The sequence below is a fragment of the Nycticebus coucang genome, chromosome 2 (assembly GCF_027406575.1).
Source record: "Nycticebus coucang isolate mNycCou1 chromosome 2, mNycCou1.pri, whole genome shotgun sequence".
Taxonomy (NCBI): Eukaryota; Metazoa; Chordata; class Mammalia; order Primates; family Lorisidae; genus Nycticebus; species Nycticebus coucang.
The window spans coordinates 123342620-123369190 of NC_069781.1; the positions used below are offsets into that span (position 1 = coordinate 123342620).

Sequence of the window (26571 nt, forward strand, 5' to 3'; positions counted from 1 at the left end):
TCCTAACAGTGACAGTGTCTTTACTGAGCTTCTTCATAATGAGATAAACCTTCTGTAGAGACGGTTGAGATTCATGGAGGGAACCTGGCTGCCTCGTGCCCAGCCCCCTGTTCTGCTCCTCCCCAGCTCTGCAATCATTAACTTCTCCCTGCCACGTTTCCACAAATGTAAAAATTGTAATAATGCAATTCCCCACTGACAGTGCTGTCCTGGGAATGCAAGTACAGCCGCTGAAGACTGTTACCTGTGCCTGTTAGTCATGAGGAATTGGGAGAACTGGTGCTGCTTCTGAAAAGACTAATTGAATAACCTGATGTCATGTCTGACTCCATGTTCCAGGATAGTTTCTATCAGTGCTGGAATCTGGAATTGTCCATGGGAGATCTTAAAATTCATTGCTCTGGGTTTTCAGAATGCATTGGTAGATGAGAAGGCTGCCCAGTCTGTGTCCTCCGAGGTTGCCTTGGCATGGACCCTTCATGTGTATGTGCTTAATAAGAGGCCCCCAAATAGCCTGCCTTCCCAGGGCCCCCAACAGGCAGGGGGATGCCTGCTGTTTCTCTGATAGCATAGCCAGCTATAGAAAGTGTCCTGGTAACTAGACTCGTAGGAGTAAATGGAGGTGGCGTGAGAGTGGGCCTTTGGGAGGACCCCTGGCCCCAGGTGAATGGCAGCCTTCTCAGGGTTCTGGCCCTATCTTCCCAGGGCTCTGATTGCAAGAGCTGCACTAATAATCTCTCATCTTTACCTCTGGGGATATAAAGATGAAAAAGATGCAATCATGCTGTTGAAGAATTGACCATCCAGTGTAGGACCAGACTAGCAGATCAGCGGGGACAGCCTGTGGTCACAACTGCGATGATAAGCACACATGGGGGATTACAGAAAGAAGGAAGGTCAGAGGCATTGCTGAGCCAAGTTTTAGGGGCTTTCGTGGCTTCAGAGTTCATGGGTTATGATTCAGTTGCTTATTAACTCACTTACTCCACCCAGTCAGTTCCTGAGACTCTGTTAGGCCCCGGGGCACAGCCCTGACCGAGGCAGCTTGTATTCCACTGGCAGAGGCATGCGGTAGCAAGGTCAAGACTGTGCCAGGGTGAGCACGTGCTGGGTTGGCTGTGGCTGAGCTCTCAGGTACACAACTGAGTAGATGGGTCTGGGACCAGCTTGGCCATACTGATCACCAGTCGTGATCTATACACACATGGGCCTCACTTCTACTAGTTAATGATTTTTGACTTGGAATTAGCGATTTCCAGCAGCAACTGGTCCACTAATGGACCTAAAGGATGCCCCAGCAGGAAAGAAAAGCATTGTTCCTACAAACTCCCCAGGAGTCAGAATGCAGTGAGGGGAGCTATTATGCTAATATGTTTCACACGTGCCATTACGTGAAGTGGTTGACGGCTTCATTTCTTCACCTGGGACAAATGCTTTCACCCTGTGGGCATTTCTGCCAAAACACCGTGCAGTACTATTTGACATTCCCAAGCTCTTCATCCGGTCTCCAGCCTGGAAAGCCCAGGCTGAAGATGCAGTGCACTACACAGGCAGTGTGCTACACGTGTACATATGCAGTGTGCTATGCATGCTATGTGCTACACAGGGCACACGGTGCACTACACGTGCAGCACACCACACATGCAGTGTGCTACACGTTTGTGGGTACTAATAAGCTGAGCCACATGGTACATAACAGAGGAATTCACCTTCTCCCAACACCTATATGTTGCAATTTCTGGTGTGTTTTGTTTGTGCTTACAGTTTTCTTCTTTTGCCATCAGTCTGTGTCCCCTGCCGTGCTCTGCAGAGAGCAAAATCCCCTGAGAAGAGCTGGCGTTGTACAAGAGCAGCCTCTCCAGTCCCCGCTGAGACCCAGACAGTCTTCTTCATACACTCAGGGGAGCAGAGAGCTGCCTGCTTTGAGGCAGGTCCTCCTGGGTTAAGATCCAGCTCTCTGCTGAACATGCCATGGCCACATTCTGTAACTCTTCCTCATCTTTTAGCATAGGTTGTCTGGCCCGGTTTCTTTGTTTAAGAGACAGGGTCTTGCTCTGTCACCTAGGCTAGAGTGCAATGGCACTTCAAACACCTGGGCTGAAGCTTCCCAAGTAGCTGGACTACAGGTGCACACCACCACACTTGAGTAAATTTTTTGTAGAGATTGGGTCTTGCTATGTTGTCCAGGCTGGTCTCAAAGTCCTGAACTCAAGTCATCCTCCTGCCTCAGCCTCCCAAACTATTGGGATTACAGACATGAGCCACCACACCTGGCCTAGTTTTATCTTTACAGAACCTTCATAAAGTCACTATCACCACTCATACCCCTTTACACATGAAGAAACTAAGCTTTGGTGATAAAGGAATTTGGGCCTATAGTTCACTTTTCAGGGCCCTCCCCCCTTTAAAAAAAAAAAAAGTGGGCTTCAGAGGTCTATTCCGAAAGCCAGCCATCAGTTGGGTTTGCAACCCTTACCAGAAGGTGAGAGATGGAATTCCGGAATCGTCTTCCAAAATAGCCAGCAAGTCCTCATCTCATAGCAACTGTCATGTAACCATTTTGCAAAGCAGGTAGCCAAGGAGTAAGGATTTGCTTAAACTCCCTATCCCCTCCAGGTGGGAGCCTGCCAAGCCAAGGTACTTTTTTACATCTCAGCCTTACCACCAAATACCTTTTCATTGAAACCCTGACTCTGACACCTTCCACAGGAGCTTGCTCTCTGGATGTCCTGTATCTTGAGATGCCCCCCCACCCCCAATCCATCTTCTTGTTTAGCACTGTCCACCCCACCCCACCCCCACTTTCCTGCATGGAAGTAGTGGGCGGATGGGGACTGCACCTACCGCCGGCTCCTGAATCTAACCGATGCTCAGTTTGCATAATGGCACCTGGAGGGTGGGAGGAGGGCAGGGGGCTGTAATCGATGAAGGCACATCTTCAGCTAGTGTGTGGCATCTCCCACAGTTTGGGGTTCCACTGTAAGTTATCTCCAGTGTCACTCGTCCTGAGAGGCCTTGATGGACAGGTCCCAGGTCCCCTCTGCGGCCGCATGTCTTTGCCTCTCCCTCACACTCTATGGCCCCTGGAATTCTTCAGGCGCTCTCCTCTTTGCTGCTGTTTCTCCCTGGAACACCCTTCCTCTCTCCATTCACGTCTGGGCTGGACTCTGTCCTTAACCTCCCCTGGAAGCCCCCCTTCCACAGCCCCTCTGTGTGTGCCCTCACGTGCCCAGTGTTAGATTAGCTGTGTTCCTCTGTCCCCCACATAACCCCTGCAAAGCACCTGTTACTGCATTACCATGGTGTCTATCTGCATCTGCCCAAAGACTGGGTTCTCCAGGGATGGAGCCCTCATTCACGGGTTCATTTCCAGGGCAGAGCACAGTGCCTGGCACATAGGTGACATTGGTTGAATGAAGTAATGAATGAACACTTTCTTCCCAGTGTGCATGCATGTATGTGCGTGTGTGTTCACGCATACACACGTGCACTGCACCCATATATGCACAGTGGTAGTTAATGTTTTCAGTGTGTTATATTTGATCTGAGAGTCTTATGTAGCACGAGTACCATTTTATAGAAAAGGAAACTGAAGCTTAGAGATGTACGGAAAAGGCATTCTGAACCCTGGCGAAGGCCCCAAGGTCTGTCTTTCTAACCGTGACATAATACTGCCATTCCTGACAATAAACAGATCCTCTCTTAAAGAATAAATGGCATCAGCAGGTGCTGAGGGCAGAGTGTACTAAATCTCCGTGTGCAGCAGCTGATGTACCTCCAAAAGATGGGTCTTCCAGGCAAGGCTACAACCTGAAAGCAAGGGAAGAACTGACTCCCCGCAAGCATTGGCCTGTCCTGACCCTCTGCCAGGTTTTCTAGCTGGGACAAGTGTAACCACACCAGAGGTTTAAAACCCAAAGGAAGGGCCCTGCCTTTGATCGCTGAAAGAGCAGGGCAATCAAAAGCTGAGCACTCTTGTCTCCGAGTGTGTGGCACTGACTGCCAAGTGGTCTCTTCCTATCCCAGAAAAGACAGCTGAGCCTAGTAACAGCAGGTGACAGCTTAACAGGAAGGACTGGGGCATCGGGGTCTTAAAAACTACCAGCAAAATGTAGGAGGTGATTTGTTGTTTCCAGACTTCTCCCGTGGACCACCCGTTTGGCATCCACAGTTGACTAATGTATTAGCCATTAGTGATGTTACTATCTGTGCTACTTTTCAGGGAGCAGGACTTTGGAGCTGGCAGTGGGCAGAGGTGGAGGTGAAGGCTGGGGGGAGGGGCGTTAAACCAGGTACCCACCAGGTTCTTGGAGCTGGACCTAAACCTGGGTCTCCAGGCTCAAAATCCTTTGCTCTTCCTACCACTACCCAAAAGGATTCCCTAAATTGTTAATGAACTGACTAAGGAAAAATGGAACCCTGTTACACTAGGGCCCGTATAACAACAGAAGCCCTTCCTATGTCTGAAAATCTCATGCTCTTTCTGTACGGGCTCCAGAAGAGGCCTTGCAGAACCTCAGCTCTAGAGGGGCTTCACCTTGCAAGGAGCTAAAATTCACCTGGGTCCTGAGTACGTCTCACCACCCAAATCTCCCTCCAGCCTGCTGTTGGTCTCTCCCACACTGCAGCATGCTTTGGTCCCTCCAGTCTGCTGTCCCCACTGTGATCTTTTCAGAACACATCTGATCATCTCCCACTGTAAGGGATAGAAGCAAAGTCCTCCCGGGGTCTCCACGTTCTTCTGGCCCGTTCTCATGCCCCTCCTACCTTTGATCTTCCACACCCACCTCATTGATCTCCTTTTATCCTTCCCTGTTCCCCAGGACCTCTTCCTCCTGAGACTTTGCCCTTGCTGTTCCCTCCACTGGAGTCCTGACCCCGTCCTCGGACGTCAGCTCATGTGTCATTTCTGCAGTTGCTTTTCCTGGCCTGTTGGAACCTTCCCGAGGCACGTTGTAATTCTACATTATGTTAACGTGACTATTCACTTACTCTGTAGGCTCCTGAGGGCAGGGCCAGCATTGTTTCTGTCCATGTCCTGGTGCATAGCAGGTGCTCAGGACTTGCTGTTTGAGAAGGGGAACAGATGGATTACCGGACATGCTCTGCCAGGCCCAGTGCAGTTTGCTGCTTTCCGTAAAGCTCCCTTTCTCCTTCTTCCCAGGCTTGGGGAGAGCTTTGCATGTCCTGGGTGCCACTGCTAGCCCGCGGTGGCCTGCCTGTGCGAGGAAAGGTCTGCTCCTGGCATCCCGGTCACTGAAGTGAAGAGGGTCTGCCAGCCCCATTGCTGAGGCTGATGTGCCCGGGTGACTTTGGGCTTGGTGGTGTTACCTGTCTCTGGCAGGTGTTTTGGGTCTTGGGCAGAGGACACATTCACTCCCCTGCTATGGTGCTTCCCTCCGTCAGGCGGGAGTCACGGGTTTGCCCGGCCCCGAGACCCAGCTCATGCCTCTGGCTTCTGTGTCTCTCGGCCACCTCCATCGTTCACCGTTTAGTGGTCAGTGTCAGCAGCTTTGTCACAGCCTGGCCCCCTGCGAGTCCCTGCTGTGCAGTCTAAAGGGCTGTGTTATGCCGTGTCTTCCTCGCTGTTCTCTCCTGTGTGTGGGTTTCCCCCATGAAAATCTTTCTTGATTCTGTGGCAGGCGAAGCCTTCTGCCCTCAGAAATACTAGGAAGCCCGCGCCAGGCTGTGCCTTACATATGCCGTGTTGCGGTTGCTCTATACGTTCCCGAGGGTTAGACTGGTCAGGGGCTCAACGATGTTCTTATCAGCTGGGGATGGGGGGAGAGGCACAGAGATAAGCTGCAGCCACACTCCCCAGGTTACTGTAGCAAAGCAGCTGAGATTAACGCAGGTGAGCTCCCCTAGCATGAGGACTGGCACGTTGATATTCCTGAAGTGCGTGTTGAATGAAAGGAAGAAATAAATTAGAAGGCAGCATTTCCCAAGGTGTGTGTGGGGGGGGGGGAATTCCTCAGAACACAAGTCCTTGAGATGTTCGTGGAAAAACAAATCAACAACAATAACAAAAGGATAGGTAGGGGGAGTGGTTACATGTCCTAGTAAGTTTCAGAAGCTCTGTCCTGTGTGACCCTCTTGGAGACACTGACTTTACATTGGTGCATTAAAGGTTCTGAGAAGGTCAGCAGCTCCCAGAACGTTGGCTGACTTTGCTTTACTCCATATTGTGCAGACGTACATGGCTTTAAAAGTCTCTTGTTCATGTTGACTTTAGGGCCACTTGGCAAATGCTCCAGATTGCAGGGTGGAAGGTGGAGCGGCTCCACAGGAGGGGGGAATGTACTGAGGACCACAGAGGGAGGACATGAAGACACAGTTTGAAGGCTGGAGCATTTCAGCCCAATCTGGAAGGATGAGCAGAATTCCCAGGAGGGAAAGAGAAGGGCTTCAGGATAGGAGGCAGGTGTGAGCAGAGGCGCCTGGACAGGCATGCCCAAGGCGCAGGATAGATGGCTGGGTCAGGAGTACCGGATTTAGAAAAGGTCATGATAGAAAGAAGATAGCAGGAGCTCTGCTGCCAGGAGCTGTCCCCAATCTGGAGCTGCCCATTAATAAGACTCTGGCAAAATTACGAAGGAATTATTGGCATTGCTCTTCTCAAGTGTCTGGACCTTATTTTATGAACCGTCATTTCTTAGCCAGGGGTTTGCGTCAGCATCACTTGTAGAGTTTCTTGACGCACCTCTGTATATGTGGGTAACACCCCAGCAATTCTGATTTTGTGCGTGCAGGCAGAGGATCCGCATCCCCCAGATGATCCTACCTGAACTCCCAGTTATAGATGAATGCTAGAGGCAGTGCAGGTTCTCTGCACAGTCTCCACCTGGCACTAACAGGTCCCCCTGCAGTTGTACCGCGGCAGAGGCCTCACTCATTGAATAAACGTTGGACACTTTATGACCCTCTTGGAGATTCACAAGTGGCCTTAGCATGTGGAAGGCCTGCTGTAAACCCAGGGCTTCACGAAATCACATTAGGACCCAACTATAGGCTTAAAGATGAGCATTTACAATATCAATTTGGATACTGGACTCCATTATTTTTTTCCTGAACATTACTATTTCTCTTTCCAGATTTCCCAGGAGTGAATCCTCGCATTGTTTGTGTTTTCATGAATGCCAAGTGCAGCCAGCCCTGCCTGGCTGACGTGGGCACCATTCTCCCCACTTGGGAGCTGCTGTGGAGTAGAGAAAGTGGCTGTTGGCTTACAAAAGACTCTTTATTCCCTTAGTTGTTCCCTCCCTGCTGCCTCCGACATGGAAGGACACAGTATTGCGTCTGAATGAGAGGTTGCTGCCTCCCAGGCTGCCTTCTTCATCTCTTCGATCCTGTGACCAGCCCGTTCTTTTCCGACTTCACACTCAGCGGGAGGGAGGGAAATGGCTAGGGTGACACTGCTTTGCAGGAAGCTGACGGTGCCTCTGCAGACACTGGTTCTTGCTTTTATTTTAGTGCCTTTAATGGTACTTACCCCGCCCCCGCCCCCCAGCAACCCCACTTCTGGGCATACATGCCAAGGAGGGGAAATCAGTATATCAAAGAGATGCTTTATTGCCGCACTATTCACAATAGCCAAGACTCGAGATCAACTTAAGCATTCATCAGAGACATGAATGATAAAGAAATTGTGGTTCTTGCTTCATACTGGCTAATGGGCAGCCACATGGCCTTTTTTCCCTTCAGCCTTCTTGGTGGGGATGTAAAGAGTTGGTGATCTTGAAAGAAAAATGACTCAGAGTTGTCTTAGCCAGTGTACAGCAAGCCAACTTTTGAGATTCATTTTGTTGCTGGCGCTAATGGATTTTACTTGTTCACTTAAACCGTAGCCTTCTCTGTATAAAGGAAGCATTACCTTCTGCCTCTTGCCTACAGAAGATGCTCAAAGGGAAACCTGGTGGCTGCTGCTTTCAAACCTGCAATGATAAGGTACCAGGAAGCTCCCTGGGCTTCTCAGCAGTCCAGGGCAGAGGGCAGGAGACAGACTCATCACAGGAATGAGGTGCCGTGGGCCCGAAGCTGGAGCCAGCAGCTGCCGGGGCTGGGGCCAGCTTGTCTGTGGCAGGGGCTTGTCTCCAGAAGACTTCTGGACACTATAGGCCTCCTCTGCTGCTTGGACATTGCTCTGACCCCACCGGCAGGAACTGTTGGTCCTAACTATATGAGCTGCTTCCTGTTTCTCCCATGGACCACCCCATGGAACGGCACTGATGGCTTTGACCCTAACTTTTTCTTCTTTCCTTTCAGTTCATGCTTCTTAAGAGGCTGTAACAGTTAACTCTTGAAGACTTTGGGATGCATATATTCATTTATTTGTTGGATTCTTTAATCCACCTTGCATTTGTTAAACTTCTCTAATGATGGGCCTTCGTTGTCGTGACAGCAGCCCACACTGAGCATGTTTGGAACCAACTCAGTGGCTGCTAAACGTTCATGCTGTGCCTTGATACTTTATTTGTCCTAAGAGTCACTCTTCCCTGGATTCACGTTGGTATCTGTTATGAGATTTTTCCACATCTTCGTCATTTCTTCCTTCCTCGTTCCCATTCCAGCTCGCTGTACCTCTCTGTTCCCTTCTGTTTGTGGGTCTCACATGTTGGGAAGCCTTTCATGACAATTATACTTTCCGCAAATGGCTTTACCAGTCAGCAACAATTATGCCTCAGATAAACCTCATTGTCTATGATACTACCACTGTGCAAAGCTAAAAAATTTTTTTTTTGCTGATTAAAATCCCCATGAAATACCTGAAGATTAAGAGTATGGACTTTGTAATGCAGGCTGGCCTAAACTGGAATCCACCCACCTTTACCTCTCGGGTTTATGTTGTTGGGCAAGGTGGGATTACCAGCCTCTCAGAGAAGCCTCAGGTCTGAAATGGGGGTGATAAGACTACCTGCGGTTGTAATGTTCATGAGAGTTAGATGAAAAACCCTTCCCTCCGTGCCCCAACACACAGCGGCTGTCACTGCAATAATTACTGAGCATTTATTTGCATGCCATGGCTTCATCACCAGTCTTGGCAGCCTTGAAACTTGGTGTATTGACAGCAACATCATTAAAGAGAAAGTCAAGGCCAATTTCAATAGAGAGATCATAGGCAGAAATATACTGAGAGGCAAATAGACTATATACTGAGCCCCGCAAGAACTAATCCTGCACCTTCGGTGCCTGGGAAGGGCCATGGACATGTACAATTTCTTCCTGACTAGGCCTGTCGCACGGCCCTCTGGGAGAGAGAGATCTCCTTGGGAAGCCTTGTCTCCAGCAAAGGCTCCAGAAACTCAGTTCCCCACCTGCACGACTGTGGACCCCAGGGCTTTTCAAGGCTCTGCTTGCTCACACAGACACAGCCCCACAGCAAGCCTGGTGTTCTCGTGAACCCCAGGGACACTACAAACGGTGAGAAGCCTGGGGCTCCCTCCCTGCCTTGGACTTGGACTACTTCTATTTTTATCAATTATTATGGTTCTTATTGAGCTGGCACCTATGTTCCAGAGACACCAGGCCACAAGCTTTACACCACAGGTCTCCTTCCATCTTTCCAGCCATCCATTGAATGGAGTCATGCACTCCGGTCACAGCTCTGTGAAGTTTTGAGAGCAGAATTTAAATCCCCGTTACCTGGTTCCTGACACCAGGTTCTCAGGCATTATTTTATACAATCCTATTCAGCAAAATCTTCTGTATAGTACAGGGCTCCTCTCTTGGCTCTCAGATCCCTTTTTGTTTTTCCTTCCCCTCCTCTCTCTTTCCAGCTCTCTTCCTTCAAAAACATGGGCTAAGCCCCAGATCCATGCCAGAGCTGGTGATTTGCCCCAAACTGAGCGGGAATGTGGTAGTGGTGGTGTTATTTCTAAGAGTTTATCTGTACCTTTGACTACCAGGAGCAGCCTGTATGCTTAATCTTCAAAACAAGAGCTGCACCTCCCAAAACCAAGACCAAAGTAGTCTGCTTGTCACAGAGCACACGCTGTGTGTGGTGGTGAGTGCCAGGGTTTGAGTTTCTAACTGTGGGAACTTTCTCTCTGCCTCACTTTTCTTGTAAATGGGGGGAGGGGGGGAGGGGCGTCGTAATAGTTCTAAGATACTGGGCTTACTGTGAGGACTGTATGAGTTGGAAGGGAAGCAGAGGTCAGGGCCCTTGAGCAGGGAAGATGGACTGATCCCAGGAGACAGTATTTGGCATGTAGGAAATGCTCTGTCATCACGGGTTCTCTTGACTTATGCAGACCTACCTTTCTCCCTCCTGAAAGCCCCCCAAGTTTCTAAGAAGTCTCATTCTTACAGGAATGTCTTTTGAAGACTAGTGGCAGAAAACCTGTGTCCCGGAAAGAATGCTCCCCTGCTGCTGCTTCCAGTCCTGTGGGTGACAGCGCCAGCTTCCCCAAGAGAGTTGAAATGGTTTCCCCAGCTGATGAGGCTGTGATTCAAGCCACCCTAACTCCTACCCCCTGCTCCCAGCTCCCAGCTCCCAGCTTCTGAGGCTAAATCAGTAGGGGGATGTCAGTGGCTAAGGGAGTGCAGTGGCCTGGTGGGGCCTTGGTTCAGCAGTGCCTGCTCGCCTGGACCACCTCATTAGCTACTGCCTCTTTGGAATGTCGTTTTTATGGGCTTAAGAATCCATTTCAAGGAAAAAGCTTGCAATGCTGAGGTAGCCCCAGAATTGAGCTAATTAATAGACCTTCTCAAACTGGGGCTTTGGAAGGTAGGCTGAACCTTTGAGAAGGAATCGTCTTTCCAGGGTGACAGAAGTCTTCGCAATAAAACTGGGGATGGGAGGAAAATAGCTGAACACCAGAGGCAGCTGTTGTTTCTAGAAGTAGATCAGCTTTGTAGAGGGAAGAAATGTTCATGCAAATGAGGCCCACTGAGGCTTCCCTGGGCCTCCATTCAGATGATTCTCAAACGCAATGATTTTCACATCTAATTCAAGGAGAAATTAGTCATTAGATACTAAGACAAAAGCAGGCAGACGCCTATCTCAATAAGGGATCCTTCCCACTGAAGTGGGATTATCTCTGGAATAATTAAATTGCTTGCTGAAGTATAAGAAGGTTCCATTAACTGAGCTGCCTTTGCCGAGCGGTGCCGTTCTCATCCCCAAACAAATCGTGATGACTCCAAACAAGGACAGGGAGATATGGAACCTCCATAGATGACGTGATCAAACCCCAGTTGTCATCACTGTCATTTCTGAGCCAGAGAATAAAGTGCCTAACTGGGGGATGCTGGTGGGATCAGATGGCAGCCCAGCAGCAGTGTTATTTGCGACCTAGTGTGGCTGTAGTGCTTTGTTCTTGCGGAGTCCCAGAACCTAAGGATTCTGCACCCTCACAAAGGAAATGACGCCTGTGAGAAGAACCATGGCAGAGGATCATTTTCCTGGAATGTCCTCAACCTGCCTATTCAATGTTGGCAGCATTTCCAGAGTTTAGATATCTTAATTACAAGAGAGCACTGTGATTAACAGCATTAGGACCTGCCAAAACATAGGTATAAACAGGACTTTGGAATTCCTCGTAAGGAGGTGCTGTGACAACCCGATGAGACCCATACTGCTCTCTCTGCAGTGTGGAGCTTGGTGACATCAACAGCCAGTCTCTCCTCATATGTACGTGCTGTAGTAAATATCCTGAACGTGAAGATGAATGCTTACCTCGTTGTCCTGTTTATGCCCAATGTACATCTTCTACATTTGTTAAACGATTAACATTTTTAAATATTTCACAGCATTCCTCAGCCTAAATACTTGTACAGTACTTTAAAAAAAAAGAGTAAATTTAACAAAGGAAAGTTTCCCAACATTTAAACATAGATTTTAAAAGAAAACAATTCTAGACATTTATTTGAAATATAACTAAAAATTCAAGTAATTATACATTTTTGAAACTATAAAAAAAAGACATGCAAAGAAAGCCAGTATACTTAAAATCTAGCAGAATCTGAGTATAAGAATATCATGGATTTAAAGTTGTTTCTTTGCCATCTTTAATCTCATTCATACCTTTCTGAAGTTTTTTTTTTTTTTAATTTGTACATTTATTTAATCAGAGAGTTGCCTTCCTAAGGTTTCAGCAGTTTTACAAGGAACCGCCACAGTAATTCTGAACCTTCAGTCATCCGGCGCAGTCTTTTTCCATAACCAAGTTTTTTCATTATGCCCGAGAGCCCTTAATTCCCTATCTCTTACATAGATTTTCATTTTTCGAAACTTGATATCTTTCCTAGATATGATACGTTTTGAGTTTTGTCTGTCTGCCAGTTCTTAACCCATTGTTCTGTCATTTTGATTTATTGAGCTTGTCTGTTAACATTATTAAAAACTTATGTATTCTCTATTATTATTTTATTCTAATTAGTTGGGCCTTTTTGAGGTTTCATCTCCTAGGAGATGAGATTGAGCCTGTGTAATTAGCTCTCTTCTTTAGGACAGCTGGCTAATTCATCACCTTGGCCTGCAATGTTAGGCTCCCTGCCCACCCATTTATTTTGTATAATATGACCACAGGCACGGATTGGTTTTTCCTAGCCTTGCTATAGTACTTGCTTCTTCTGGGAACTCAGTGTTCTTATCTTTTCTATTTACATGGGTGGATAACAAGTACATCACACGTCAACTATTCCATGTTTTTATGAATACTGCAGAATAGAGTTCCCCTAACTTTAGTGTCTGGCACATCACCCTAACAATTTCTGCTGCCTTTTATGTTCTACCTAAACTATTACATATGTAAGACTTCTCTTTAAATAAATTTACATCGACTTGTTCTCAGCTAGTATTGTCTTAAACCATAGTAGCCATGAAGCCACACATTTGATGTGTAAACTATGTTTCACATCAAAAATAATGGCATAAATTCTGATGTGACAGGGTTGTCCTGTACCCCAGAGCCCTTTTACACAATGCCAGGATATGTGGTGGCACCATAAGTGAGGAGACCTAGTTGAAGACCCATGTGCCAAGCATTCTGGTTGCTGGAAATATCCAAATACTGTGCTTCTCTTTAAAGGATTTTCACAAACTGAATCTCTTACTTTTAAAAGTGTTAATGTAAGGGGAAGTCTTACTGGTTTACATGTATAAAAACCACAGGCTTTAAGAAAAATAGGGCACAGGAAAGTAGCAGGGAATTTCATGGCTTCAGTAGCATCTGTTTCCTGGATCTGTCAGAATTTAAAGTGGTACAGTTGTTCCTAAGTGCTTTTGCCCACTACCCTCTCTTAGGAGCCCTGAGCACCTGGGGCTGGATGCGGACTTCTGGGTGGGATTGGGTGATGAGAAAAAACACCTGAGAAGAAACTGTGTGGCACCGACCTGGGGTCAGAGCATCCCCTTAGAGCAGCGGTTCTCAACCTGTGGGTCCTGACCCACAGGAGCTGTATTAAAGGGCCATGGCATTAGTGAAGGTTGAGAACCACCACCGTAGAGGGCACTGCCCCAAACACAAACCCCTGAGTAGGGAGGACCCAGGTGCAGGTGAGAAACAGCAAGAGCCGCTGGGGCTGGACTGGAGGGAAGAAAGGGTGGGACGGGAGAGTGAGGTGGTAAGAGTGCTGAGTGCTGAAGGCTGCACGGAGGGCCAGGGCACAGGCATGGATTTTGGCTGTTGTGGTGTTTTAAGCAGAAAACAAATGTGCACTGATCCTGCTGGCTACCATATATCGTATCAGGAGTGAAAACTAAGACCCTAGTGGATGGCTTTGGCAGTCCCCAAGGGAAAGCTGATGGAAGCTTTAGCCAGGGAGGTGGCTGTGGAGGTGGTGAGAAGGGGCTGGACTCAGCACATACATATTTTGAAGAATACTAGAATTTTATTTCTTTCTTGAAACTGTTATGCTTATATTTTCTTAACACATACAAGAACTGTCTGGAACGCAATACAGCCTTGTCATATGAAAAAGATATTCACAATGGCTGGACACTTCCTGGACAGTTCTCTCTATATTTATCAACAGGTATATTTACATACACTTAGATATATTGGTATCTGTCATATATGACGCACGTTATATTTTTCTTTTGAGAAGAAAACCCTAAACATTTTGGAGGGGGGGACAGTGGGGTCGGAAATAATCTTCTGATTGTTTAAAATATATATTTTAGTCTCTCCAGTGAACTGCAAGAAAAGGTATGGTATATGTTCTTTGGTTTTAGTAGAAGATTGTTTGGCAAATGCTAAATACCTTTTGAAGCCAGAGTTTTCAGAGGTACAGGATATAGGCTTTGGCCTAAGCATCCGGGTACCTGGAGCAGGAGGCTCTAAGACGGGAACCCAGAGTGTGACCCTGACTTTCTACTCTCTCTCTCTGCCCACAGTGATCCCGAAGGTCACCAAGCACCTGCTTGCAAACCCTGTGTTCACCTGCATCATCCTGGCTGCCTGCATGGAGATTGCAGTGGTGGCTGGCTTCGCTGCCTTCCTGGGGAAGTACCTGGAGCAGCAGTTTAACCTCACCACCTCTTCTGCCAACCAGCTGCTTGGTGAGTCTGTCCCTCAGTCGCCCTGACACGGCAGAGGAGGGAGGCTGCTGTGTGTAACTCAAGAGAATTTACCCCCCCACACACACACACCCCCAACTGAAATGTGGGGCCTACAGCCGCAGTATGCAGGTGGTCTCTGTAAATAAGGAATTTCAAAGTACAGTCTAAGGGTAAGATCCGCCTACCTGAGACAATTTCTAAAAGTGGATGATAATAAGGAGCAAAAATATAAAATGTACATAGAAGCATTGCAATAGGCCGGAACATTGATAGATTGATGAGGACTTGAAAATTTGGGGAAAATAGGGTAAAGGAAGAGGACAGGAAGGATGAGTCTTGAAAGGTTAGTAGGGTTTTGTCAGGTACATAAGAAAGCAAGGACAGAACCCACAGTAAGCCTTACGCTCCCCACCTCTCCCCATGCCTTTGGCAGACATAACTAAAGGAGCCTGGCACTCCTCCCAAACTTAGGCGCGGGGCTACGGTTCTTCTCAGCAGTGCCTACAAGTGTCTCCTCGCTGATGTTTGGAGATGGCACACAACAGAAAAACCTGTTGGCCCTCCTGAGAGGCAGCATGGCTTAGGGCAGGGTCAGGAATGTGGTCTCACAGCAGGTCTTAGTTTGCTTTCGTTTTGTGGCAATATTTTCTGCCCTTCCTCACACGACCAGGAAATTGCATTTGTTGAGTTGATCAGCTTAGATGTTGATTAGTAGCAGACAGACCAGAGACATAGCAGTAAAAGGGGAAGGAAGAGTTGAAGATGACTCTCCAGGTTCCACCTTGGGCAGCCGGTGGTATCCTCTGTGAAAACTGGAAGTAAGAAGAGTCAGAACTGGGTTACAGATTCTGAGTTCAGACTTGATGCTAGGCGTGAGATGCCTGTGGTGTATCTAAGTGATATCCTGGGTTTAGTTAAGGGCTCAAGAAGGGATAGTAATATGTAGTATTGTATTTAATAATATATAGTATTATTAATATTATTACTATTATATAGTATGTAGGTCATTATGAAAGCTTTGAGACAGACTATGTTGCGGTCCATTATTTCACTTCCAAGAAACACTGTCAAGAGCCTCCTTTCTGATTTCACCCTTGCAAGTTTCAACTTGCTTGGCTTATCGGTGTTGCTGGGAGGGCTTCATTTCATTTTTTTTCCACCACACAGATTTTGTTTGATTTTTGTGTGTCTCAAAGCATACTCGTGTAATTGAGATTCAGCCGCATCAGCATGAGGATGCACACATGGGCGTGGACTATGCACAGGGACAATCTGTAGAATTAGAATAGGGCAGGTGACGCCCCAGCTCGAGGACATAGAGGAGTCTGTGGAGTTGAATAAACAGCATCTGAATAATCTAGAAAGCGTGAATCATGGGAGTCATAGACGAGATGATTCCAAGAAGAAAGAAGCAGCCAACACGGAGTGGTCCAGCAAAATGAGGGCTCTGTTGGCTTTAGTAGGGAGGATGCCCTACAGCCAGTGCCAGAGCTGGGGCGTCACAGTGGGGAGCCCTGTTTGTGGTGTGCAGAGCATCTCATGAGAGGTGAGTAGACACTGAGCACAGGACTTGGTGGAGAAAGGAGAGAGGACACAGGGAGTGGTGATTGTGTGGTTGCTGGGACAGGGGAGACTTGAGCAGGTTTCTCAGCAGAGGAAAGGAGGCAGCAGATGGTGATTTACGGAAGAGAGGAGGAATGTAGGTGGACAGCCCTTGAGAGGAGAGCTCATGTGTTTGCCTGAAAGCGCAGAGGAGGGACACACGATGGGAGCTACTGTACAGCCAGGTATGTGGGGAAGCTCCAGCTGGTCAGACTTCATCATCTCTCCTTCGTGGGAGTCAGACCATCTGCATAAAGGATTGGGAAGGTGATATTTTCTGATATTCTCCTTCAAAATCTCACTTCACGAAATGGCCAAGGAATGCATGCAAAGGTGCTAACTAACCATCATGATTCATCAGGGAAAAACACATGAAAACTGCAATGAGATGCTACTATGCGCCCACCAGACTGATAGTAACAAGTGTTGGTGAGGTTGTGGAGCAACTGGAACTCTCACACTGCTGGGGGGAATGTGATTTGATGCAGTCACTTTGGAGAACTCTTTGGCAGTCCCTGTGAGAGCTAAAGCATATGTCTGTGCCGTGATCCATCAGATCTATTCCTGGGCAGCTATCCAACAGAAATCAGTGCTTAGTTTCACACATTAATACAGCATATATAACAATGGTCAGAGCCATTTTATGCATAATAGCCCCAAACTGGAAACAGCCCAACTGTCTGTCAACAGTGGAATGGGCAAATAGATTATAGAATGTTCATACAGTGGACTGTTGTACAGCATGAAAAGGAAAGAAGCTTGATATATGCCTCCATGTGGTTGAATCTCACTAAGTTGAAAGACATTAGACTCAGAACATATTTATATGAATTTAAAAGAGGAAGAGTTAATTAAGGTGATAGAGACCAGAATAATGGTTACCCTTGGCTGGACCACAGGGGACAAAAGCACTGGAGAGACTCCCGGACTGTTAGAAATGTTCCAAGATTGATCTGAGCACTGGCTACTTGAGCACTGTGTAACCACTCAGAACTTCACAGGACATAACCTACCTCAATTTGAAAAAAAAATTGAAGCCCTATCACAATGACATGGCCAGATCTCCCTCTCCCTGGGGACTGCAAGGGTAACACAAGCCTTGTTTCTTTTCTTTTACACTATAATAACTCTTTCCTACCCATTATTTGGTAAGTTTTATTTCCAAGATTAGCAAAATACATTCGGCCCTTTAATTACCTGCCTGGCAGAGATAAGGTAAAATAATACCTCTTTATAATTAAAGTTGTAACTTCTTGACATCTCCAGCATCTCTTAGCTTTAGCCCTCTAGCACCCGGACCATTCTCTGTCTCACCTCCTGATTTCTTTGCTGTTTTTCCTTTCATTTCGATTATGTTTGTGTAATTGCTCCGGCTCTGGGGACTGCATTCTATCTCAGAACAGATGCCTAAGTCTTCTATCGACAAACAAATCAATAGTCTTCAGGGCAGAAGGTCCAAAAAAAAACCAATTTTGCCTTCTTGTGCCTGTTTGTTTCCCAGTGATTTCTGGCCATTAGAGCACTTGGCTGGGGGCACCTTCTCCTGCCCTGGCAAGTCCAGTGTCCCCTCCCTGTGCCCTGCCTGTGGTGTCACTCCAGTCAGTGTGGCCTATGGAGGCAGGCCTTGGGAGGGGGCATCAGGGGAGGCCCTTTCGTAGGTAGCTCCCACAGATCTGGGAAATGGGGCCCATGTGGTCATCTAGGGCATCAATAGTGGGCTCTGCCTGCCCCCCAGAAGTCACCAGCAAATGGGGCAAAGCTCAGAGGACAACAAAACAGGTGACCACGGGGTGGAGGGGGCTGATGCATCAGTGAAGATCAAAAGATCTGCACAGGTTACCTTAATGAGGACGGAGTTTCAGGCAAGTTCTGCCCCTTCTCTCCACCTGGAGTGTTAAGGACATGTACATATATCGGAGAGAGAAGGGGGAACTGATTGATGAGGGCTTAGAGAAAAGGTGCAAAAGCCTGTTGTTGCCATGGTTACCACCTCTCCAGGTCACACCCCCACTGTCTGTGCTGGGAAACAAAACAAAACACAGGCCTGTTCTCTGGGCGTGGGCATGTTGTCACCGATGCTCATTCACACAGATCCAATCTGCTCAGCAATTCATTCATTCTGAAAATAATACTTGAATGCCCACTCAGTGCTAGGTACCGTGCCAGGCAACAGGGAATCTGGGCTGGGCTGACTGAGGCAGGAAAGGTTCTTATTCTCAGGGAAGCTGCATCCTACTAGAGGGAGAGAGAGCAAGAAACGCAAAAACAAACGAGGGGGTTTCCCAGAGCTGGGAGAGCCGTGGAAGCAATAAAACCAGGCGAGAAACCATAGAGAGTAACCTTACAGTGGGGTGCAGGGGTCCCTTGAGATGGGGTGATCTGGGAAGGCCTCTCAGAAAAGGATAGAGTCCAGCCAGGTAAACACACAGGGCAAGTGTCCCACAGGAGGGACCTACTGCAAGTGTGAAGCCTGGGCATGCAGACTACACTGTGTGGCCTGTTCCCGAGGGAGAGAGGATGGGGAGTGCCGTGTTTGGGGTGGGCAGTATGCCATGGGATAAAGACAGAGACACACGGGAGCCAGCTGGTGAGATGCTTCTACACCAAGCACAGATATCCTAAGAGCAGCAAATGATGTTTTAAGCATGACTTGTGCTATTTTCCTGCAGAGCGAGGCCTCCCTGAGTACCTTTTCTCACCCTAATATTAAAATTAATTTGCATTCCCTTAGCACATACCAGCTGGTATATGTATTCCAGGGGTCCTCAAACTGCAGCCCGCGGGCCACATGCGGTGGGGTGATTGTATTTGTTCCCATTTTGTTTTTCACTTCGAAATAAGATATGTGCAGTGTGCATAGAAATTTGTTCATAGCTTTTTCTTTTAAACTATAGTCCGGCCCTCCAGCGGTCTGAGGGACAGTGAATTGGCCCCCTGTTTAAAAAGTTTGAGGACGCCTGATGTAGTCGATTGACCTAGAGGTCCATTGATTGGCAGGGAGGAAGCAGTCTAGACTGTGGAACTGGCCGTGCATAATCTACGGGGTAGAGAAATGAGGCATGATGGTGTAAAGCCCAGTTTTAGATGAAATGAATCAGAATGTAGCAAAACCAACCAGGAGATTGGAACCTTGGGACTCTTTGGTCCTTCTCAAATTCCATGGTTCTCTGAGAATCGTAACAGGTTTATGGTTCTGCTGCCTTGCAGATAGCTCTGTTATGACAGAGAGAGAAGGGAAAAAAATATATGCCAGTTACTGACCAAGAACTACACAATGTAGTGCTCTGATGATGCCACTTCCTGAGGGGTGGCAGGGCTGTCTCCAAGGCCTGGGGAGTCCTGTGACCTTCCCGTTAAACAGCCTCCAGACCCTCCATGAAGCCCTCCCTCCTTGCCTCATTAGAAGAGGGGGAGAAAAATCCCTAAATGACCCTAAGTCCCTTCCAGGAGTCCCTCAAAACTGCACAGAGACTACATCGCGCATACCTGGGTTCCCAGTCTGTCTGCCTTTGTCCCCATTTCAGCTTGTGTGCATGAATTTGCCATGATGGTGCCCCGTTTAGAATGGTAGGTGCCTGCACTTAGACTTGTGATAACTGAGTTTTTTCTGGTCTGTCTCCTCCAATTTTCTGTGAACTCTTTTAGGGCGGGAATTGGGCCCTTCACGAAGCCTTTGGGGTCCTCTGGAGGCAGCGAGGCCGCTTTGGGGTCACAGGGAATTCGTGGCCCCTGGCCTAGCTGTGTGAATTGGCTCTGCTTCCCTGTTCATGGCCCTGCCCTCTGCTTCCTTCCAGGGATGACCGCGATCCCGTGTGCCTGTCTGGGGATCTTCCTAGGTGGTCTCCTGGTGAAGAAGCTCAGCCTGTCTGCCCTGGGGGCCATTCGGATGGCCATGCTGGTCAACCTGGTGTCCACAGCTTGCTACGTGTCCTTCCTCTTCCTGGGCTGTGACACAGGCCCTGTGGCTGGGGTTACTGTTCCCTATGGAAACAAGTGAGTACCCAGAGCGGCTGTCGCCACCCACGCCAACACCCTCTGTCTGCTGTAGGTTAATGGAGTCGGCTCTGTCCCTGATGACCCTGAGCAGAGGAGGCGAGGACAGTGTGCATGTTACTCCCTGAGTGGGAGGATCAGCATGACCCTCCGGGCAGGAAGGTCAGACTGTCCCACGCAGCAGCCCGGGTAGCCCCATGGAGAACTATGGCTCATACCCCAGAGAACTCACAGCACTATTGTTGGCATTTGACTTTAAGAAAGATGTAAAGAGGGAAATCAGAATAAATTGCATTTTAAAATTCAGCCTACAATGAAAGACAGAATCGATTTCAACAATTCCTTGTACTGTTAGAACCTGTCACTAGGCTCACCTGGTAATTACAGAGTCTGGCCCATGGTAGATATTTTTAAGTGTGGATGGGAAAGAGAGAAGGGAAAAAAGGGAGGGGGGAAGAAGTTAGTTCTTATGGGACCTTTCTTATTTCCTAGTTATTATCCCAGAGTCTCATCAGAATTACCCTTAGCAAGAGTTATGGGGACACCTTATGAATCCCATGTCAATAGCTGTCCCCTTTTCTACGTGGAACTCTGAGGCTGCTGTGGGAATCCTGCCTGGAGCATTGAGGCTGCAGCATAGCTGGCCTGCAGGTGACCTGTTCCTCTTTCTCCAGACTCTTACTCCAGGCAGGCCACCAGGCCTGCTTCTACAGATTTGCCTAGAAGATGACCTAGAGCCAGGGCTCATCTGCCACCCCACAAGGGTGAGCAGGCGGAATGGGTGAACAGAGCAGAGGCAGCTTTTCGTCTATGCGTGCACAATCCAAGAACCATACATCCCTCCTTCCCCTTTCCCACCACTATGAGGTTACCTCTTCTTTTTTTTTTTGAGACAGAGTTTCATTATGTCGCCCTCGGTAGAGTGATGTGACATCACAGCTCACAGCAACCTCCATCTCTTAGACTTAAGCAATTCTCTTGCCTCAGCCTCCCAAGTAGCTGGGATTACAGGGACTCACCACAACGCTTGGCTGTGTTTTGGTTATAGTTGTCATTATTGGTTGACAGGCCCAGACTGGATTCGAACCCGCCAGCTCTGGTTATGTGGCTGGTACCTTTAGCCACTGAGCTACAAGCGCCGAGCCACGGTTGCCTCTTCTAATACCCACCTTACCCTCTCGTCCCTCCCGGTCCACATAAATACGGTGCTTCCTGGTCTGCCTGTGGTGGGCACAACAGCAATCTCAAGTAGCAGGTCACTCAACTCAAGTAGAAAATTATGATGGTTACGAGCACAGAGTCTTCCTGTAATGACATTATTCTTTCATTATAGAAGGGGGGAAATGGGTAGAGCCTACAGTCAAACCACCCCACTTCAAATGCTTCCTCAACCGTTTATGACTTACATACACTGAGACTTGTCACCTAACCTAGCTGGGCCTCAGTTTTCTTCTCCTTAAAGCCCATGGGATTTAAGAATAAATGAAATAATACGTACAATACCTTGAACAATACATGACTCACAAACTGTCAGGTATCACCATCATCATTGTGAAGTGTGCTGAGCCTTAGGAGACAGAATTGAAAATAATCAGGCTGAAGAAGTGACTGTTCTTCTCTTACATAGCTGAGAGACACCCACTCCACCCTCTGTTGTTTTTCAATTTGCCTGCTCTTGGTAACTGTGCCTTTAGTGACGCAAAGGAAAATTTAAAACATCTTGGTGTTATTTTTCTCAGTACGTTGACTCAATCAGACAGACAATAATTGTGGAAGCCAATCTAGTTGAAGCAGTGTAGTAAGTATCGCAAGGCTCCTGTCTGCTGGGGAGGAATAAAACACAGGAGGAGCCGTCCAGAGAGGGAGGAAGTTCAATCAATGTTCAGCTCTTGGTGCAGGGAGAAGGGATGGGCCAGGACTGTAGCAGTCAGGAGAGGCATTGTGGAGGTGGATGGCCTGAGGTGGGCCCTAGCTGCTGCCAGCCCAGAGGGCATGTTGGTGCCAGTGTAAAAGGGACACCTCCCTTCTGACTTCATGAGAGGAGTGGAAGTGGACTGGTCCCCACCCCACCAGCCACTTGTGCTGGCCCCACTGTGCAGTGCACAACCCGCATACCTCTCAGCAGGGGCCCTGGGCAGGTCCCTGCAGGACAGGGAAGGCTGGAGTTGGGAAAGAAGGAAGGGAGTAGCAGGGTAAGAATTCCACGAGCAGGGTGCCATTTGACTCGTCAGAGAAGAGGGCCGGGGGCTGCACTGGGTCATCTGACTGGTTTCTCAGGCTTCCACCTCTCCTTTCTTTTCCAGCTCAGCGCCTGGCTCAGCCCTGGACCCTTACTCGCCCTGCAATAATAACTGTGAATGCCAAACCGATTCCTTCACTCCTGTGTGCGGGGCAGATGGCATCACCTACCTGTCTGCCTGCTTTGCTGGCTGCAACAGCACGGTAATGGGATCTTCTGACGGGATGCGATAGGGCAGGGGACGCAGGCAGCCAAGGTAGCTTCAAACCCAAGGCCACGGCCAGGAGTGGCCCACCACAGGTGTTCCATGCGTTGTCATTCTTTGCTGTGACATATTCTCAGCCTGTGCCCTGTCTAGTGAGGGTCTTCTTCCATCCAACAGGGTGAGAGAACCGACCACCGTTCAGGCCTTCTTGCTAAATCAAGTGGGTTTTCAAGAAGCTTCACTGAGCAGCTGAGAGTAAAAATTCATATGGAGCCAGAGGAAAAGATTTGTGGCTCAGTGTGCTCTCAGAGAGTCTCAGTGGAATAGCATGTCTGCATAGGTAGTGAGCTCTCTGTCACCTGGAGTATATAAAGAAAGAAATAGAAAATATTTAGCAGGCAGACCTCTTCCAGACCTGAGACTCTCTACCACTGATTCAGCCTCTTTCCTATTCAGTTCCCTTTGCTGTTTTCCTCCCAGCTAGATGCCTCCCACCTTTTTCAATCTTCTAGCCACAATTTTTTTTTTTTTTTTTTTTTGCCTTTTCTTTCTCAGCGTGGATTTTACAGTTAGTTGGTTGTCAGTCTGCAGCTTTCTGTGTTCTCTGCCTGAAAACCTCCTGCTAAGTGACTGGTCACCCAGTCGTGCTGTCCCCACCTTCCAGGTCTCTGGTACCTTCCCTCTTCCTCCACCCACACCAGTGCTGGCCTGGCGCAGGCCCTCCCTTGCTTGGACCAGTATCATAGTTGCCTAACTGGCCTCCCAAGATGGCCCCTGTCCATTCTGTCCTCTACGCTGCAGCCAGAAGGACTTCTGTAACACCGCACATGACCCCTTCTCACACTTACCTGATCAGTGGGAAGGAAGATAAGATCTACGCCTGGTTCTTAAGTTCTTTGCTGTGTGTCTTTAGCTCTGCCTTCTTTCAGTTTGTGGCATTCGGCTTTCCTGATACAATATGTCTTCTCATGTATTTCCTTCCAGTTGGAGAACTCCTATTCACCCATCAATACCCTTCTCAAATGTCCTGTCCTCTGAAACCATCTCTTCCCTCTTTTGTCTTTGGGGTTCTTCTCTCCAAAGTCCTTTGGCACCTGTCTCTCCTGAAGGCACTTTTCTCATTTCACTACAGTGATCTTCTGAAAGCATCTATCATCTTTAGATTTCCTGAGCAATGGCCAGCAGCAGAAATGCTCTATCCATGCAATGTATACATAGTATGGAAAATATGAGGGCCACTGGCTGCTTTCAGAGAACTTAAAGTTGAAGGCCTTACTTTCCTCCCCTTCCTACATCCTGCAGTTTTAGGGAGCAGCAGTTTCTCTGAAAGAAGAAAAAAATAGATCATTTATTTTCATTTTCAAGATTTCATTTTTTTCTTGCTTTTAACATTTAGATTCCTGGCCAGTTATTAACATTTTCTGTAGAGAAAATAAATTACTATGGAGCAGGTGGGGGTGGTGGGGTGGGAGGAACCGATTTATTAAATCAGATTATAAAGCATTTTCTTTATGTGAGTGGAAATAAATTTTTTAAAAGGGGATGAGGCCATGAGAATGGTTAAAATAAAAACACAAGCTATTATTTGTCATGACAACAATTTCATTAACATTTTAATATCCAAAAAGTTATATTATAAATCAGTCTCAGTTATTGTCCTGTTATACGAATTAATCTGACACAGCATAGGCTGGCGTCCTGAGACCAAACAAGCCTCTAGTCCAAGGGAATGCATTGACCCAAAAAAAAAAAAAAAAAAAAAAAAATTGCCTTAAAATTTGCATTTCTCCTGATCTTGCATCTACAAGAGCCTTATCGAATAAGGGCCTGACCAGGCCCATGCTTGCTTTCAGCTGCTGAAACAGCAAAGCTAGAGAATACAATTATCGGGTTGCAAGCTCCTCTGCTTACCTCTGAACATAGCATTTATTCCCCAGATGCCTGCCTTTTATTCGCATTGCTTGAGGTCTCACATTGTCTGCTGGGGTGCAGCAAGGCAGGTAGGTCCTTCCTACCCAATTACAAGGCAGGCCCCAGAGCTTGGGTTCAGGGGCAACGTGTTCCCTTTAGAGGCACATCTCTGGATGCCGTGGCTTCCAACAAGTGGGTGAGGGATTTGGGAACATAGAACCATGCTCATCCTGGATAGAGGCCCTTGTGACAGGACAGCCGTGAAAACAACCACAACCTTCGAAGTCAAGACAGCAGCGAGCTTTGTTGAGAGCCTGTTACAGTCCAGATGATAGGGCCTTGTCTGTCACTCTTGGCTCATGGCAGCTTGGCCCAGAGTCAGGGAAGCTCAGGGCAACATCCAAAAATGAGCAAAAAGCAATTTAAATCTTTTAAATCTCTAGTATAGTATTTTGAGAAAGTGCCAAATGGTGGATATATTCCTGCTACATATATTCCCTGCCTCTCTGTGCCTCTTCTCCATTTTTTCTTGTCTCTAAGCTCTTTAAAAAAAATTAAAAAGAAAAAGAAACCTCGTCTGCCAGCTCCAGCCTTCCTAGGGTCCATTGCCTCTCTCTCCTCTCACACTGATTCGCTCCCTGTTCCTGTATTTCTACCCCCTCCCCCATGTGAATTCAGCCATCCTCCCTGGTATCGTCAGTTCTTCTACCTGTCCCGTCAGCCCCATCCATATCCTCATCTCATCAATCCTCTCTGACTTGAAAATGAAGTGTTCTTTTTACTCCCTGAACACAGATGAGTTAGTCACTTGCCCAAGGTTGAGCTCTAGAAAGTGGGGGAGCTGGCGTTGGAGTGTACTGACCGATGCCACACCTGGTGTCATCTTCTGTGCGCTGTGACTCCCCTTCTTTTTTTTTTTTTTTTTATTGTTGGGGATTCATTGAGGGTACAATAAGCCAGTTACACTGATTGCAATTGTTAGGTAAAGTCCCTCTTGCAATCATGTCTTGCCCCCATAAAGTGTGACACACACCAAGGCCCCACCCACCTCCCTCCTTCCCTCTTTCTGTTTCCCTCCCATAACCATAATTGTCATTAATTGTCCTAATATCAAAATTGAGTACATAGCATTCATGCCTCTCCATTCTTGTGATGCTTTACTAAGAATAATGTCTTCCACGTCCATCCAGGTTAATACGAAGGATGTAAAGTCTCCATTTTTTTTAATGGCTCAATAGTATTCCATGGTATACATATACCACAGCTTGTTAATCCATTCCTGAGTTGGTGGGCATTTAGGCTGTTTCCACATTTTGACGATTGTAAATTGAGCTGCAATAAACAGTCTAGTACAAGTGTCTTTATGATAAAAGGATTTCTTTCCTTCTGGGTAGATGCCCAGTAATGGGATTGCAGGATCGAATGGGAGGTCTAGGTTGAGTGCTTTCAGGTTTCTCCATACTTCCTTCCAGAAGGGTTGTACTAGTTTGCAGTCCCACCAGCAGTGTAAAAGTGTTCCCTTCTCTCCACATCCACGCCAGCATCTGCAGTTTTGAGATTTTGTGATGTGGGCCATTCTCACTGGGGTTAGATGATATCTCAGGGATGTTTTGATTTGCATTTCTCTAATATATAGAGATGATGAACATTTTCTCATGTGTTTGTTAGCCATTCGTCTGTCGTCTTTAGAGAAAGTTCTATTCATGTCTCTTGCCCATTGATATAAGGGATTGTTGGCTTTTTTCATGTGGATTAATTTGAGTTCTCTATAGATCCTAGTTATCAAGCTTTTGTCTGATTGAAAATATGCAAATATCCTTTCCCATTGTGTAGGTTGTCTCTTTGCTTTGGTTATTGTCTCCTTAGCTGTACAGAAGCTTTTCAGTTTAATGAAGTCCCATTTGTTTATTTTTGTTGTTGTTGCAATTGCCATGGCAGTCTTCTTCATGAAGTCTTTCCCCAGGCCAATATCTTCCAGTGTTTTTCCTATGCTTTCTTGGAGGATTTTTATTGTTTCATGCCTTAAGTTTAAGTCCTTTATCCATCTTGAATCAATTTTTGTGAGTGGGGAAAGGTGTGGGTCCAGTTTCAGTCTTTTACATGTAGACATCCAGTTCT

General features: G+C 47.4%; 1 protein-coding gene across 2 annotated transcripts in view; it reads left to right on the forward strand.

The window, feature by feature from the left end:
* Window positions 1–26571, forward strand: part of SLCO3A1 (solute carrier organic anion transporter family member 3A1) — a 273335-nt gene that overhangs the window by 204322 nt on the left and 42442 nt on the right. For both annotated transcript variants that reach the window (XM_053581751.1, XM_053581752.1), the window contains exons 5-7: window positions 14339–14503; window positions 19900–20098; window positions 22402–22540. In XM_053581751.1, the coding sequence (XP_053437726.1) occupies window positions 14339–14503; window positions 19900–20098; window positions 22402–22540 (503 nt within the window). The remainder of the gene's footprint in view (window positions 1–14338; window positions 14504–19899; window positions 20099–22401; window positions 22541–26571) is intronic.